General features: G+C 43.7%; 1 protein-coding gene across 1 annotated transcript; it reads right to left on the reverse strand.

The window, feature by feature from the left end:
- Positions 1 to 396: 396 nt before the first annotated feature.
- Positions 397 to 17,393, reverse strand: TRIM4 (tripartite motif containing 4). Its single transcript, XM_007074028.3, has 6 exons — positions 16,683 to 17,393; positions 11,594 to 11,689; positions 10,695 to 10,925; positions 6,338 to 6,360; positions 5,977 to 6,074; positions 397 to 2,590 (listed from the first exon to the last, which is right to left on the reverse strand). The coding sequence occupies exons 1-6, from the start codon at positions 17,073 to 17,075 to the stop codon at positions 2,004 to 2,006; spliced, it is 1,428 nt and encodes a 475-aa protein (XP_007074090.2). The 5' UTR covers positions 17,076 to 17,393; the 3' UTR covers positions 397 to 2,003.
- Positions 17,394 to 18,412: the final 1,019 nt, after the last annotated feature.

Genomic DNA, 18,412 nt, shown 5'->3' on the forward strand with positions numbered 1-18,412 from the left:
ACCGGAAACGAACAAGGCAGACACTGGGGGAAGTCCTGATGGGCAAGTGTATTTGCTTCTTCCTAGGGCTCTGTGACAAGCCACAAACCGGCGGCTTAAAATAACAAAAGTTAATCATCTCACAGTTCTGGAGGCTAGAGGTCCCAAATCAAGGTGTTGGCAGGAGCATGCTCCTCCGGAAGCTTCTAGGGAAGGGTTCTTCCTTGCCTTTTCCAGGTTCTAGCAGCCCTCAGCTGGCTTGTGGCAGCATGACACCAATCTCTCCCACAGTCATTTTCCCTGTGTCTTCACACGTCACCTCCGTGTGCACCACAGATTATTATTACTATTATTATTAGGGTGCCAGTTACATTGGGTTAGGGCCCACCCTAATGACCGCATCTTAATTTCCAAATAAGGTCATATTCACAGGTAGGACTTCAACCTATCTTTCTAGAGGACCCAATGCAACTCCTAACAGCAAGTACTTTAGAAAGTTAAGGAGAATCCAGCAGAAATCACTGAATGAGGGGGTTGCTCAGGCTGAAGAGAAAGACAAGCCAGGATGGGCAGAGACATAGGAGGGGAGGAGGGGTTAGGGAGGGTGCTATTAAATCACTGCCAGAAAGTCTACAGAAATCTGGGAGGAAACACATTAAAATGTTAGAAGTGGTGAAATTACCAATAACTTTCAGCTTTTTATACTTTTTGTATGTTCCGAATTTTCTACCATAAGTGGACAACTTTTACAGAGAGAAACAATCATTATTTTTAAAATAACTACCCAGTTCCTGTCACAATCCTGAGAGCTTATACTCTAGAAAACAAAGATAAAATGAGGGAAAACACATATAAATGGATAAAAATGTGTAACAAAGTAAAAACCCAACACGGAGATGTTGCTGACATGCAATCTGCATTCAATAAATGCTCACAAAGAGCATTACAAAAACCAGAAGCTTACAAAGACCAGAAAAGGGCACAGGCTTTTACCTCAGACTGATCTGGATTTAATCCCAGCATTCCCATTTGCCAGCCAAACAATGCCGAGTGAGTTACCCCAAAGGTCTGTTTTCTTACTTGTAAAAAGAGGATTTTAATTGCCATCTCACACCAAGCTTCTCAGGAGTCGTACAAGAGCATTAATGAAGAGGCCAGAAGTGCAGTGTGAATACTTGGCAAGTGCCTCCCAATGTTTTAGATGTGACGTGAATACCTTGCATACACAACAGTAAGAATTTGACAGATGGAAACATGATCAACACTTGAGGGCGTAGGCGTGGTCGGGTGAAAAAGAGTCATAGCCTGGGCAGAGTAAGGGAAGATTCCCTCAACTTTCTGACCGGAAGGTATCAGTACTTACTGGAGAGTAGAGGAATTATGTGACTGAGCAGAAACAGTCTACAAATCTGTCAAGTTTCAGGAAAAGAAACCATCCTATACAAAAATGCAACCTGAATTGCCTTGTACGGTGAGGGAGCAGTAACCTCCTCTGACAAGAAATTGGGGATTAAGGAAATTCCAACAGTTCAACAATGCTAGCAAAGCCCACATTCCCTCTTCCTTTCCACTGTCACTGTGCTCTCCTCAGTTCCAAGACAGCTACTAACGTCAGAAGAGGGGCTGTGTCTCCTTAAACACCTCTTTTTTAAAGCTACATGATCTTTCCCCAGAAGCATCTTGGAACATTTCTCATCCCAGCTCATTGGCCAGAATTGCCTCGCATTGGGGAGAGCTGCCTCTCCTGAAGCACAGGGAGGGTGCACACCAAACAGCTCAATGAGGAAGAAGCAGAAGAGGAGGAGGGACATGGGGCAAGTGGGTGCCGGAAAGGCCACCAACGGGCTCCACCATACTTTCTGTGCACAGCACACACAGGGAGCTGAACAAGACATCAAATTAGAATCTGAATGGACAGTACTGATGTGCTACCTGGACCAGTATGTACAGAGTGAAAGAAGAGGGCCAAGGGATGCATGGCCCCAGGCTAGGGTACAGGCAAAGATTCCTGGGTAGGGGAAGACTCATTTCCCACCAGTCACTGCTGGGATGACTAAAGATGCTAACGGACTCAACCAAAAAAATGGCCGGAGGCAGGAGACGTGAGGACAAGAGAAAGTGTGTAGATGAGCTCCATCCACAGCGCTGTAGAAGGAGATGTCCCCAGCCTCGTGATCTAGGAAAACTCCCACCCGGTGAAGAGCAGGCTCTTGCTTGGTAGGACTTACAGAAAAGCTTATTAGGGGCCGGTAGCCAGCAGAACTCCAACAAAGAGCCCAGATTCCCACATGGGGGGACATTTTTGAACTATCAACAATCCCCATGATGTCCTCCCGACATACCCCCACGGCAATCTCCAGGCTATCTCGGCTCTCAACTTCCCAGTAATGTTTCCCTGAAGTGAAAACGTTTTTTCCCAAAACACAGGGTAAGTGCTGAAATCTTTCCACAGACTGTGTGGTCTTCGGAGGGGTCCTCCATCCACTAACATAGTCCCACGCTGAGGAAAACAATGGCCAAGAACTGGCTGATGCTCCATTTTTCACATATCTCCCTTCCTGGGAGAAGACAAGTTTGGGATGGGCCGTGTCTTCAGCTAGATTTACAGCCACTGCAGAGAAAATGAGAGCAGAGATTTATAATGTGACAACTTACCACCAAACCTCCTCCAGAAATACCCCTCTTTTCCAGCTTCACCCCATCCTTCTCCTGACAAGAACTGTTAGGGATGAGATACCCCACTGCCTCTCAACTGATCCTCAGCTGGGTGTGGCCTTAAGCAAAGTGAAATCTTCGTTTCCCTTCTGCTCTAAAAGATTAAGACCTAAAAACAGGGGGCTCATTATTTCATGGCCCCAAGTCTTCACAATCAGCATAAAGTTCGGAAAACACTAACAATTCTGACTTGTTGAATCAGGACCAGACCAAGATGGCTGACAGGCTGGTTCTTTGCCCTGGGACACAGAAAAGTCATCGTTAGCAAGTTTACTCTTTCCTGGTTCCAGCTGTTCACTGGGAAGCTCCACAGGCCCCTAACAGATCACTCAAAATGAAACTCACTATTCTGTGCCTTTCCATCCTCTTGAGACGAATACCCCTTCACATGCAGACATCTTGTCTTCTGTGTTCTCTGTGGTGTAACAGCACTACCTTCACCCAGACAACTCACACTTTGAAATCTTGAGGTTATCTGACTCCTCTCTCCCTCTGACCTTTGATGGCTTATTAGTCACCAAGTCCTATCAAATCCACCTTTGGAAATACCACCCAGGTTCCTTTCCTCCTCTCTGTCTTCACTGCCACTGTCTTCACTCAGACTTTCAGCACCTTCCACTTTAACGGTGTCTCTAACTTCCTCCCTGGCCTCCCTGCCTCCCAATTCTCTTCCCTCCCAGACTCTCCATGTCTCTCTAGTTTCTCAAGAGGATTTTTTTAATCAGAAATGGATGTTAGGTTTTGACAAATGTTTTTTCTACATCTACTGAGGTGATCATATAGTTTTCCCTTTTTCAGTTTTCCAATGTGGTGAATTACACTGATTTTTCAAATGTTAAACCAACCCTGCTTTTCTAGAATAAAACCCATTTGGTTGTGACGCATTATCTTTCAATATGTCGTTAGGTTCTATTTGCTAAAATTTTCTTTAGAATTCTTCTGTCTGTGTTCATAAGGGACGTTGATCTATAGACCTTTTCTCTCATAATGTCTTTGTCTGATTTTGGTATCATGATAACGCAGGCCTCGTAGAATTATTTTTGAGAGAGAGAGAGAGAGAGACAGGGAGACACACAATCTGAAGCAGACTCCACGCTCTGAGCTGTCAGCACAGAGCCCGACACGGGGCCCGAACTCACAAACCATGAGATTATGACCTGAGCAGAAGTTGGACACTTAACGGACTGAGCCTCCCAGGTGCCCCTGGAGATTTCTTTCTTAAATGTTTGGCGAATTCAGGGAAATATGATGTCATCTTTATTTTTCCATTGTAAGTAACGTCCTTTTTCTCTTCTTGCTTTGGAAATTTTCTCTTAACACTGGTTTTGGTGTAGTTTCCATCCTATTTCTTATTCTTTAGGGCTTGCTGAGCTTATGCGATCTGTGGACTTAGGGTCTTCATCAAATTTGGAAAATTTTTGGCCATTATTTCTTCGGATATTTTTTCCTATCTCATCCCTATCCTGTTCATCTATTCAGGGACCCCAATTACCACATGTAAGGCTGCATGATATTGTCCCCCAGCTCACCAATGCTTTTTTCATTTTGTAAGGTTTTTTTCCTGAGCATTTCATTTTGTAGTTTCCACTGCTTCATCTTCAAGTTCACTCACCTATTTCTCTGTAATATCTAATCACGTATTAATCTCAACCAGTGTATTCTTTGTCTCAGTCACTGTGGTTTTATCTCCAGAGGTTTGATCTGGTATTTTTTACATCTTCCACGTCTCCAAATGCCTCTTTACAGGATAGTTATAATAACTGTATTATAAAGTCCTTCGGAGCTTATTTTAATATCTGGATCAATCCTGGTCAGTCTCAATCGATTATTCTTATTATGGGTCATGCCTTCCTAACTTTTTGCATACCCGGTAATCTTTGATTGGATACCAGGCATTGTGAACTTAGATTGTTAGGTACTCATTTTTAAAATTCTCATGGTTTGTCTCAGGATAAAGTTACTTGGAAATAATGTGATCCTTTTGGGTCTTAAACTCATGACTTTTAAGGTGGGCCCAAAGCAGTACTCAGTGTAGGGTTAATGACTCTCTACTAATGAGGCAAGATTTCCCCAGGAATTAGGAGTTTTCCAGTCTGGCTGGTAGGCACAGGCATTGTCTAGGCCCTGTGGGAGCACCAGGAACTGTTCCTTCTAATCATTTTGGAAACGGCCTTCCTCAGCCTAAGGTAGTTTTTCACAAGCATATGCTAAGCATTACTCTGCTGAATACTCAGGGGGCACCTCCATAGATCATCAGGGTTCTCTCTATAGACGGCCCTCTCCTCACCAGTACTCTGCCCAGTACTCTGCAAGTTCTCACTGCTTTGTTCTCCCTGGACTCAGCCCCATTCCTCAGCTTGGCTCCACCTCCACTACCCCTCCCTGCAGTAGCCTGAAAGCTCTTTCAAGGCTAGAGGCTGGAGCCATCATAGAGCTCACCTCATTTGTTTCACATTTTTCGGGGGTCCTTGGCCTGCACTGCCTGATATCCAGGGTTGGGAAAACTGTTCTCTTCATGTACTGTATCTGTTTTATTTTAGTTTTCTTAGTTAGCTAAGTTTTAGGCCGAGGAGTAAATCCAGTCCCCATTACTTCATTTTAGCTGGAAGTAGACACCTACCACATGGTTCTTCATCAGAGATGTGCACGTGAGAACCGGCTATGTAGTTCTGACAACACCTATGTGCCTTGGTGCTTCCCTGGAGATCCGGTAAGTTTATCTTCAGACTTTCCTATGCTCATCTTCTCAACCTCAGCTCCTGCCTTTTCCCGCAATGCACCTTATGGTTTAGTCACATTGGATACCCTCCCCTCCATTTCCTCCACACCTTGGCTCACACTGCTCCCTCTGGTTACATGAATATGCCTCCATTTTCTACTTGGCAAACTCCTACTCACGCCTCAAATCCCAGATCAATGTCACCTGTGTGTGAAACCCCCCCACTTCACCCCCAACAGAGCTCTTTCTCTGTACTTCCATAATATTTTATTCATACCACCATAAACAGTACATCCCACTATGTTACAGTAAGTGATATGGGTCTGCCTCTCCAGTTTGCTTAAATTCTTAGGCCTTTTTCTTTCTGTATCACTGGCACCTTATAACCCACAGTATATGTTAAGTAAATGCTTCTTGAATGAAGCACATATCCATGTATTCCTAAGTAGTTTTTACCACTTTTCCTGCTAGCTGTATGCTCTGTTTCCTCTTTCCTTTCCAGACTTTTCTCATTGCTTATTCTCTTATTTTAAAGATTTCTAGGGAGCTCCAACCTTGCTCACCTTGGAATTGCTTCAGCATTTCCTTCATCATGGGTATCTTGCACACAGTCTTCACTGTTAGAACTTCAGGGGAATAGTTCACATCCTGGTTCTCACTCCTAAGAAAAGTACAGAGGGTTGCTCTTCTTAAAGGGGACAACTCAGGCAGCCAAGACCCCCAACTCCTGCGGAAGGTTCCAAGCCCAAAGCTCACACCACCACTCTCCCATTCCCCCTTGCAAAAGTCAACAGTAAAATCCCTCCTCCATGGACTCCCAGGGTGTGCCCAGACTGTTCTATGGACCCCAAGCCTGTTTCCCCTCTCCTCAGCCTGTATCTTTACCATTCCACTCAGGCCCCATAAGAAAGCAGCCGCTCATACCTGGTCAACACATCTTTTGGATTCTGTGAAGAGAAGAAAAACATAAGTAAGTTATGCCCCTTCCTCCTGAGATCTGGTACTCAACTTCGGGAGCAGGTATTTTTCTGTCAACCGCTTTTGTCAATGTCATGTATGCTCTCATGCTGCCAAAGCCAATGGACTGATACATGGAGTCTTTTTCTTCATGTGACCTCTCTGCACCATCTGACAATGTTAACCAATCCCTGAAACCCTATTCTTTCTCCTTTGCCACCATGACACTAACTCTCTCCTGAATTTTGCCTACTTCTCCATCTATTCTCTTTCAGACACAGACATTAACAAGTGTTGCTTGAGGACGTGGTAGGAACATAAAATGGTTCAGCCACTTTGGAAAACAGTTTGGCAATTTCTAAAGAATTAAATATAAATATATGACACAGCCCAACAATTCTGCTCCTACTATCTACCCAAGAGAAATGAAAATGTACGTCCACACAAAGAATGTCAGGCAAATGTTCACGGCAGCATCATTCCTAATAGCCAAAAGGTGGAAACAACCCAAATGTCCATCAACTGAAAAGAGAAACAAAACGTGGTATAGTCTACAATGAAATACTATTCAGGGATAAAAGAAAAAAAAGGAATACAAATACAATACTAATATATGCTATAACATGAATGAACCTCAAAGACATTATAAATGAAAGATTCCATACACAAAAGACCACATTATTATATGACTCTGTTTATATGATATATTTCAAAAAGGGAAATCTATAGAGTCAGAAAGTAAGTTGTCTAGGGGCTGGAAGCAGGAACAGAGATTAACTATAAATAAGCACAAAGTGATCTTACTGGGGTGATGGAAATGCTCTAAAACTGGACTTTGGTAAGGTTTCCACAACTAGGGAAAATTATAAAAATCACTTATTTAATGATAAAAAGTACACTTTTAAGTGTATGGGTATATGTGTGGGTGAATTATAAGATATGTACATTACACCTCAAGAAAGCTTTAAAAAAAAACAACAAGTGTATCAAAATGGTTAATTACCACATGAAGAAGTGCTCAAGCACACTAGTCATTTGCAAAATTCATCTACCCTTTGGAAGGAGGAAAGGGGTGCTGACTGAGGGCCTGAGCTAACATTCTATACCATTCAGCTAAAAGTAAAGAGCTGACAATTCTAAGCACTGATGATCACACAGAGCCACTGATCTCTCTCACACTGCAAGTAACAGTGTAAACTGATACAATCACTTTGGAAAACAGTTTGGAATCCTCCGTTTGGAACCAACAGATGCCCTGTGACTCGGAATTGCTTTCACAGGTACATAACTGACAGAAATGTGGACACATGTACACCAAAAAAGACATGTTCATAACTGCTTTTTTGTAACAATAAAAACTAGAAACAACCCAAATTTTGCTAACAGTAGAGTGAATGGTGTTTTTGGTATATTAGTACCATGGGATACTACAGAACAGGGCCTTCAACCTGGCACTATTAACATTTGGGGCTGGAAAAGTTTTTGCTGGGAGCTGGGGGGGAGGTGTCTTCTGTGCATTATAGGATGTTTAGCAGCATCTGTGGCCTCTACACGCCAGACGCCGGTAGTAGCCACCCTCACGTTGTGACAACCAAAAATGTCTCCAGCACTGCCCCCTGGGGGAGCAAAATCCCTCCTGGTGGAGAAGTTGTACACAGTGATGGAAACAAATGTCTGCTGCCACCTACGACAGCCTGGGTGAACTTCACAACATAATGTGGAGCAAAAGCAGCAAATGCTGAAAGAGTAGTACTCAGAAACAGACAGAACAGTGTGAGAAGTCTGGAGGGAGAACACCCTCAGGGAGAAGGGAAGGGGTGTTGACTGGGGCACGCAGAGGGCGCCTGGCAAGCTATTCATGTTCTATTACGAGACTTGGCCGGTGGTTCCGTGGGTGGGTCACTTGGTGATAATCTATCAGGTTTATGATTTATGCATTTTTCTCTATGGATGTTATACTAAAATGTTTTTAAACATGTTTATTTTGTTATGACAGTAAAAATGATGTTGCCCGAATCCATGGACACAAACGATACTTAAAGGTGAAAGTATAGTTTAAAAACATTTACCAGCAGGGGCACCTGGGTGGCTCAGTCGGTTAAGTGTTCAACTCTTGATTTCAACTCACAGCTCTTGAGGAAATCAAGCTCTGCATCGGGCTCTGTACTGACAGCACAGAGCCTGCTTGGGATTCTCTTTCTCCCTCTCTCTCTCTGTCTCTCTGCCCCTCCCCTGCTCACACACACACACACACTCTCTCTCTCTCAAAATAGATTAAAATAAACTATAAAAAATATAAATAAATAAATAAATAAATAAATAAATTTACCAGCAAACAAAAGGGTCAATGTAGATGAGCTAGGCATGCCAGCTCCAGAGGCTGAGAAAGAACTATAGAGCAAACCCAAGAACTAATAAAAAAAAAAAATAAAAACAAAAACAATAAAAGCAGATATTAATGATTTCACTGCATTATTTGTAGTGGTAATGGTGTTGGGGCAACCTGGGTTTCCAACTTTGGAAGAAGGAACTGACAAAATGTGGTAGGTAGACACGTGGGTTCAACGTACTGTATAGACAGCGACAGGAATGGATCTTAAAACATAGTACCTAAGGGGCGCCTGGGTGGCTCAGTTGGTTAAGCGTCCAACTTCGGCTCAGGTCATGGTCTCACAATTCGTGGGTTTCAGCCCCACATCGGGCTCTGTGCTGACAGCTCAGAGCCTGGAACCTGCTTCAGATTCTGTCTCGTTCTCTCTCTCTCTCTCTATCTCTGCCCCTCCCCCTCACACTCTGTCTCTCAAAAATGAATAAATGTTAAAAAAAAATAAAAGAAAACAAAAACATAGTGCCTAAGGAAAGAAGCAAGAGATGGAATGCAGCAAGATTAAATCATTGCATAAATTAAAAATACATAAACCAAAGCAATACTGTACATTGTATAAGAACACATTCAAATGAAAAGATAAAAATTAGGTACAACAGAATTTTTTTTCAATGTTTCCACAGTTCTTTTTTTTAAGGTGTCTATACAGTTCTAAGAAGAAAAGAAGTGAGTTATAGGCTAAAAATGATGAAATAAAGGAAAAATAGATGGATAAGTGAATAGATTAGTAAAATAAGTTCTCTCAGGCTGAGATTCTATAATCCAGTTCTGTCTTCTTTAATCATTTCCCTACCGTTGCACTTATGTTGGCTGATATATATTTTGTAAGTATTCTGCTGGTTCATGCATATCTTTGAGGTTTCAGATTCTGAGTAGATATTAAACCTCTATTTAAAAAATTATTCCAATGTGTTATTTCAAAGATTCTGCTGAATATACATTTGGATATGTAACTGAACATCGTGGCTTAAGCAAGCTGTAAAAGTTGTAGACAATTCTTGGAAATCATTACATTAACATAAGCTATACCCTTCCCCTAGCAATTTCTTGCTGAAAATAACTGGTGAGTGGGTCCATGTGTCTCTCTTCCTTAAAGGTAGAGCAGAATGTTGTATCCTGGTGAGGAAAAAAAAGTAATCACAGACTGAAGCGCTCTTCAACAATTCTTTCCTCCTCAGTCACATGATGTGGAAGAGAGAGTCTGAGGAATCTAAGACAGTTACAAATATTGGATCCTATCCAAAAACTGAAAGAACCTATAAGGATACTTTACTTGCTGAGGATATAAAGGTAAAGATTATATAATAAACTGCCTTAAAGTTCCAAATCTAAGTGCTAATGAATTACTTTTTTTTTTTTTTAAGGAGGCTTCATGCCCAAATGGGGCTTGAACTCACAGCCCTGAGATCAAGAGTCCCATTTTCTACTGACTGAGCCAGCTAGGCACCCCTAAGTGCTACCAAATTAGAATTATAACTTTTTAACAGTTGCTAGATATTAGAAATTATTTAAATGAATGTACCTATCAAAATCTGAGGCTAAGAGCAAAGTTATTATCAAGCTATGATTATAATGATTAAAAATTAGTAAGGAAGACAAATTTATCTTAAAAACTACTGATACAGTTATCTCCTTGGTGATTGTAGGTTTGCTTTATTTTACTATTTTAACAAAGAGTCATAAATGTATAAGTAACATGAATGGTAAAGTCTTAGATGTGCTTCAGACCCGAGGCAAACCAAGTGAACCTGGGTATCTCCACAGCACCTGAGCTCAGCATACCTAAATGTTGCGTTAATTTCCTCTGAATGGTGAATCTTTGACTCTTTAACTGTATAGTGACAGTAGTACACAATTATCAACAGAGAGAACACATTTCCTCTATTAAACCCACTCACCAGGAAAGACAAGAGGGAGTTCAGTGTGTGACTGTCTCACCTGCAGCAACTCCAGGGTGGGGCTCTGGCTCTTCCTCCCGACCTCTAAGATGAGCTGCTTCAAGGAAGTGATCGTCTGATGGAGCTTTAACGTGTTCTCATTCTGTTTCTTCTTCGTCTCTTCTTCTTCTTTGCTCAGTCTCTGAAGAAACAGTTGCTCTTCTTCGGCCAGGAAGTGGTGCAGCTTAGCAAACTCTGCACCGAATCTCATTCGCTGGTTCTTCATCTTCTCCTACGGCCACATGACACTTGCTCAGTCCTTGTCCTGCCCTTGCTCCTAAATTCCATGCACGTGACTCCCCAACAGTCCATGGCCCCTCCATCCCAATCACCTCCTCCAGAAAGCCCCTGCCCACCCTCCACAAATTCCCGCTAATTTATTTATACTCACTTGGTATCTTTGTACTGGCCTGTATAGTATTAGTTCATTCTTTGTGACACTTGAGGCTCTACTACTGACAGCAATGCCTTGTTTGTGTACTTTTTAAACTAAAACACACTTTCACATCTATTACTCAGTTTAGCCTCCAGAACACCTACTGTTTGGTCTCATTAAGCTTTAGATGTGCTTCTGTGTGTGCGCATCATGCCTCCCAACTAGACCAGTATCTCTGAAAGCAAAGTCCATTTACTTTCCACGATGCCATGGACTCAGACCACCCATAACCTAGGGAGTATATTTAGGAAAAAGTGGGAAGGAGAGGGGTACCACCTTAGAGAGATGGGGATGAAGTATGTGGTACTCCCATCGCCCAAAGCCACAGGTCAGTACAGACACACACTTCCTGATCTATCACCTTATCTGCAAGGGGCCTGACCACTCTTAACATCATGCAAGCTCCTCCCAACAATACCGAAGGGTCTCAGGGGCAAGAAAGGCTCAACCGATTCTGCTATTACCTTCCACTCAGTAGCATTTTTCACTTCCATGTCCTGCAAATGCATGGCTTTCTTCATCTTGGCCGTCAGACTACACTGAGTCTCAAGAAGTTTCTCCTGCCAGCAGAAACACATATCAGAAAGCATCTCCGCAAACATCTTGCTTGTTCAGAGCTGAACAGGCAATGAGATTGAGAAAATGTTGAAGACAGTTACAGAATTAGGCATAAAAAGTATTCTGATCTGAAATCTTTGCAATACTCTATAGAGCCTGCCTATTAAGTTGGCAAAAAATGAAAACTGTTAGAGGCTTAATAAATACCTTGTACTGGTGAGGGAGGCCTCTGACACTATAATAGTAGGAGACTTTTGTAAAAAGGTGCCATCCTTTTGAAGGGCAACTGACAGGATTTAAAACCATCTGAAATGTGCATAATCCTACTTCCAATAATCTGTGCAACAAGACACTAGCAAAAATAATATGTATAGGAATGTTCACTGCAGCAGTATTCATTATCCATTCATGGGGAATTATTAAATAAATTATGGTATATTGATACTCTGTGACAATCTCAGGTAGTTCTCTCTATATATTGATGTGTTTTAGTAAGTAAAAAAACTATACTGTAAAACAATAGTATTGTATAATTGTTTTGAAAAGAACAAATACACATGTATCTGTGCATGGATGTGTGTATTTAAATAGAAGAAAAATCTGGAAGAACATACACCTAAAGATTAACACTGGTTATTTCTGGGGAATAGAAATGGCTTGGAAGTTTGGGAGGGTGGGGACTAAAACTTTTATGAATTTCGGTCTTGATTTTAGAATTTAACAACCTGAATGAGCTATTAAAAAGTAAAAGGAGTCGATCAGCATTAACAAAAATGGCTGTGGAGGGGCAGCACCTGGTAGCATAAGGTCAGACATGACCTCAGACAGAAGCACACAGGTTAGACACACACGCGCACGCACACACACACACACACACACACACACGAGGAAAACCAGCAAGAACAGATGACCAAATGGCTGTGAGAGAAAGGAGTCCAGATTTTGCCCCTGGGTTCCGGCTTGACAACTAGAAGGACTATGGTCTATTTACCAAATAAGGAAATACAGGGAAATGAGCAGTATGTAAATGGAAGGGGGGGAATTAAATTCGACTTTACTAAATTGAGTTTGGAGGGGGGTGTCCCTGATGAGTACAGTTAACAGTTAAGGGTCAAGAGATCTGAGCTGCAGAAGTAGATTGAGGGGGGAGGGTTAGAGCACAGGCAGCAGGTGCAGCCAGGGTATGAGTAAAATCCCCCAGTAAGAGTCTATCAAGAAGGCAATACAGGCTGGAACAAGGAACAACCACACTTAAGGGGTGTGCAGAGGACAAAAACCCTGCCAAGAAGCTAAGCTGAGTGGTGGTTGGTGAAAAACCCAGAGAGGATGGTTTCTCACACACCAAAGGAAGAGAAAATTTAAATAAAAACCAGTGAATACCGTCAAATGCTGAAGAGTGGCCTAGGGCAGCTTTCTGGAAGTGTAAATATGTGTCAAAATAAAAAGCTAAAAGGAAAAAAAAAAATGAACAGAACTAAGAAATAAGCAGGGCAAGTTTTTTTTTTCTTCCCTAGGAGAATAATGAAAACCAGTCGGTGTCACTTTTCTTCCCACACTTACAAATGACAATGTCTACAGCAAAATGAAGTCATTGGAAAGAGCGACACCACCAAAACTGGTGAAGGTGTGGAGCTGCCAGAGCTCCCCCATGGCCACATGGTGCTGGTGGCTGTGCGAAACAGAACCACCACTCTGGGAAAAGGTCCAACGTCAAACTAAGCATACATCAATCCCAGGCCCAGCAGTACAACTTCTAGATACGGGAAACATGAAAGTGTGCATCTATAAAAATACCTCTATGAGAATACTCATACCAGCTTTATTCATAAAAGCCAAAAACTGGAAACAACCCAGGTATGCAGTGATGGAAAGATGGATAAGCCAACTGCGGTATGTTCATAAAATGGAATACGACTCAGCAGGAAAAAGAAACAGGCTACTGATACACACAAAATGGGTGAATCTCAAAATCGATACGCTGGGCAAAAGGAGCCCATATAAAGGAGTACAGACTATTCTTCCCACTTTCATGTTTGCTTGGAAATTGCATAGTGAAATGTTGGAGGGGGCAGATGAAACTAGGTTGCAAAGGGATTCCATTCACATGAAGTTCCACAACAGGCCAAAATAATCGTCAGTGCAAAAAGATTAGAACAGTAGCTGGGTTGGGAAGAGGGAGCAGATTAACTGGGAGAGAGGATGGAGGAGCTTTCTGCAGTGATGACAATGTTCTTTTTTTTTTTTTGTCTTAAGATTTAAGTAAGCACCACACCCAATGTGCCGTTCGAATTTACAACCCTGAGATCAAGAGTTACATGCTCCCGTGACTGAGCAGCCAGGCACCCCAGTAATCTTTATCGTCTTTATCTTAAGAAGGGCTTAGGGTGCCCAGGTGTATGCATTTGTCAAAGCTCAGCAAATGTACACTAAAGATGTGCATATTTAATTAAATTAAATGTGACTTCAAAAACCACCACTAATGCTGAATGTGGTTGGTTGGCGGTAAGCATGCTAAAGTATAGGAGGAAGTGGACTATCTGCAATTAACTTTAAATGCCTCAAAAGGAAACAAGAATTGATGGATGCAGAGAACAGACAGATGGATAGATAGGTGATAGAGTAAAATGCTAATGGCAGAACCTAGATGTGGGTATACTGGTATCATAAACTTCGTCAAACATTCATGTTTGCTTGGAAATCGCATAGTGAAATGTTGGGGGGTGGATAAAATTAGGTTGCCAAGGACTTCCTATAGTTCTGTTATACGTCACAAAATCACCTGTGTTATTTTCTTTCTAACACTATGTTTTCTAATATTATATAATCTACTTATTACCTCTAGTTGTTAAACAGGTATATAATCCTGCTATTTGGAAAGCTATTTCAAGTAATTTTATTCCTCTATCAATTATACAACTGCCACTCTGTAATCACTGTCAACTTCGATGTATATGGGAGGACTGCAATCAGATAAGTAGTTCTTTTGAATGTGATCAAGATTTTTTTTTAAGTTTTCACTTTTGTTTAATAATGAAAAAAATATTGGGGTGCCTTGGCGGCTCAGTCAGTTAAGCATCCAACTTCAGCTCAGGTCATGATCTCACGGTTCATGACTTCAAGCCCCGTGTCAGGCTCTGTGCTGACAGCTTAGAGCCTGGAGCCTGTTTCAGATTCTGTGTCTTCCTCTCTTTGCCCCTCCCCCACTCGCACACTGTGTCTTTCTCTCTCCAAAATAAATAAACATTTTTAAAAATGTTTAAAAATAATAATGAAAAAATATTTTAAATAGAATTTTTCAATTTTTAAAAGCCCTTAACAATTCCAGTATTTGTGAATTATCCTGTATTGCTGGTTGTATTCCAAGATTCTACCTCTTTTTGTTTTGTTTTGTTTTGTGTTTTGTTTTGTTTTTACCTAAGTCTTTTTGAATCCTACCACAACTGAGATCTGAAAAGGGGCCCCTGAATGAAAATGGTAATTCCAGGGAGATTAGAAAAATCCTTCCCTACAATAACAGAAACTGCCAGGAGGTGGCAGGAGGGCAACACCAAGCAGTTCTCCAAACTTAACTGCCACCTTCCTCTCTCCCTCTACCCTCCAAAAATATTAAGCAACTTCCAGTCCTCTCACATTGATCACATGCCATTCCAAGCAGCCATGCTGAATATGCTGTTCCTTTGGCCTGAATATCCTCTCCTTTACCTATCATACTCACCCGTCAAAAGTGAGTTCATGTTCAACTCCGTGAAGCCATTTCTCCTCAGACCTTCCATGTACTCGATACAAACTTGAATAACTCACTTACACACTGAACTTATTGGTCTACATGCTTATGTACCCTACAAGACAAGGCTCCTGTCCTTATCCATTTATGTCCAGATTCTAGAACAATGCCTGGCCTACAGTAAGCATAAATAAAGGTTACTGAGTGAAGGGGTGGATGTATAGTTCATAGTGCTACTTTGCATATTTCCTGTTTGTAGTCAGTTGATAAAACTGTATGGCATTTTATAGTTTACAAAATACTTTAAGTTGTGTCGTTAAACTTGTGTTTTCAACCAGTACTTACTAGATACCAATTCTGTTGGAGACCACTGGAGTTACACCATCAGTATAGAAGGGGGTAGGGCTACTCTGGAAAGGATGATGAAGGAAGGTCTTCAAGCTAAAAGCTAAAAAGATGTAAAGGATGGAAGGTGTGGGTAGAGAAAGAGAACAGACTTGAAACAAAAGAAGGCAGTGTGGCTGGAGTAAAGTAAGATAAACTGCTTTATTCAACTGAAGCGCCTTAATCCATAAAATAGGCAGGACAGATTAATCTCCAAATTCAAACAGTAAGTGATTTTTCCCAACTGATGAAGGAAGCTAGTATCAAATCCCGGCCTCGCACTTCAAGCCAGCTTTTCCCAAATCATCAGTTGTCTATAAACCCTGTAGATATACACCTGCACTGTCTAATACAGCATCCATTAGCCAGGTGAGCACCCAAACTGTGGATAGTCCGAATTGACATGTGCTGTAAACGTAAACACAGATTTCCAAGTCCTATTACGAAAAACGTAACTAAAATGTCTCACTGATAACTTTTCATAGCGATTGATGTCAAATGATAACACTTTGGAAAACTGGGTTAAATAAAACATATTATTAAAATTAGCATCACCCGTTTCTTTTAACCACTAGGAAAGTTTTATTACATCGTGTTTCTATTGGGCGGCACTGGTATACACCCCCTCGGTATGACTGTCTTAAACTAGAAGCTCCCAGAGGCCAATACTTTGAAAATTCTATGCAGACCCTCCTCATCTCAGTTTTAACCCCAACTCTGAGATCTGTGTGTCGCTTAATTTCTTCGCACAGGTGGTGGGGGGCGGGGGAGGTCGTACTTCCAATGGGCATTGCAGCCACCTCGTAGGTCTCTCATGACAATGGCCTACGACATGACATGACAATGGTATTCCGGGAATACCGGCAGCCCCGCTACGGCCGGCTCACCCGGTAGCTGGCGAAGGCCTCGTCGATGGGCGCCATGGTGTGCGTCTGGTGCTCCTGCGACTCCCTGCACACCAAGCACACGGGCCGCTGGTCGTCCTCGCAGAAGAGCCGCAGCGCTTCCCAGTGGCGGCCGCACAGGCCGGGGGGCACGGGGCCCTGACGCCGGCGCCGCGTCTTCTCCGTCAGCCGGGCCAAGGCCCAGTTGGGCCGCAGCGCCGCGGGCGCCGACGGCTGCCGGCACTCGGGGCAGGGGAACGCGCCGCCGCCCGGCGCCCAGCTGCGGTGCAGGCAGCCGCGGCAGAAGTTATGGCCGCACTCGATGGACACCGGGTCCTCGAAATAGTCCAGGCAGATGGAGCAGGTCAGGTCTTCCTGGAGGTCTTCGGCTTCCATGCCGATTCTCCGCCCCGGGGTCGGGGTCCGACGCGAGGCGAGGGAGTGCGGGCGGCGGGGAGGGGAAAGTGCCGTCCCTCCTCCGGGGCCTCGGGACCAGTCCCGGCGCGCGCTGGCCAACCGGCGGCCCCTCTCCGCGCGCGCCGCGGGGCCCGAGCGCGAGCCCGGCCGCCTCGGGGTTTCGGCTCCTCGAGGGCGCCGCGGGGCACGACGGGACGCGGGCTGCCCCTCGGGCCAACAATAGAGATGCGGAACTTGCTCCGGGACGCCTAGAGAGGACCGGAGGAGCCCTCGCGAGCCGAAGCTGGAGGAGCAAAGCGAGGCGGCGCTAAGGAGTTTGGCCTGTCCTTCACGTTGGAGAGGTGAGGTCAAGTTCTGGCGTCCTTGGCGAGCTGCAGTCGGGCGGGCGTTCTGGGAGTGCTGCAGCGCCAGGGCCTGGGGTGAGGGAGGTCTGTGCAGCTGGGCGTGGAGTGGAGGCGAATGAGGCGCCGGGCCAGTTTAGGCTTGCTCTCCCTGAAGTCCGTTCTTTCCATTCAGCCTTCATTCTTGGCCTCCACCCTCAAGAGCTAGTCGAGTTCTTGGAAAGGCAGGATTTCCTGCTGCCCCCGCGAAGCCCACCTACTCTCCTGGTGTTGGGTGAATTGGAGAGCCAGTATTCCAGGACGGGAGCAGGAAAGGGAGCGTTTAGCCGCCCACGAGCTAGTGGGGTGATGGCTGGTCGCCCTGCCACCCTGATTTCCCTCTCTTTCTTCCCAAGCACCCGAGACAAACACCAGGTAAAGGAAGCCCATTCTTTGAGCAGGGGACACGTTCACCCAGCGCAGATGGGGCTTCTAACAGTTAAGGCAGGGTAAAGAATCTCGGGTTAGATGATCTTACCCACATCTGAGACTTCCCACCGGTGTCTTCGGTGGTTCAACTCCTAGGAGGTCTGTGGGTATGGGATGCGCTAAGCCAGCTCTGGGTGATCCGCTGAGTGGCTGTTATCTAAGATGCTAGAAAGGAGCAGATCCTGTAGCTTCAGCCCCAGCTGCCGGAGCCTGAGGAGGTCAAGACCAGGTGCCAAAACAATGCCTGGGGAGTGGAGCTGGAGCTGTCATAAGGAGGACATTATAAAGGATCTGCTGGGATGAGAAAAAATGAAATATGGCCTTTCGTAGCAACGTGGATGGAACTGGAGAGTGTGATGCTGAGTGAAATAAGCCATACAGAGAAAGACAGATACCATATGGTTTCACTCTTATGTGGATCCTGAGAAACGTAACAGAAACCCATGGGGGAGGGGAAGGAAAAAAAAAAAAAAGAGGTTAGAGTGGGAGAGAGCCAAAGCATAAGAG

This window comes from Panthera tigris, chromosome E3, assembly GCF_018350195.1.
Source record: "Panthera tigris isolate Pti1 chromosome E3, P.tigris_Pti1_mat1.1, whole genome shotgun sequence".
Taxonomy (NCBI): domain Eukaryota; kingdom Metazoa; phylum Chordata; class Mammalia; order Carnivora; family Felidae; genus Panthera; species Panthera tigris.

Coding starts and splice junctions, on each gene's coding strand:
- TRIM4 (XM_007074028.3), bottom strand. CDS start 17,075: ATGGAAGCCGAAGACCTCCAGGAAGACCTGACCTGCTCCATCTGCCTG. Junction 11,690..16,682: donor AGGCCTTCGCCAGCTACCGG/GTGAGCCGGCCG, acceptor TTCTGCTGGCAG/GAGAAACTTCTTGAGACTCA. Junction 10,926..11,593: donor AAAATGCTACTGAGTGGAAG/GTAATAGCAGAA, acceptor ATGTGGCCGTAG/GAGAAGATGAAGAACCAGCG.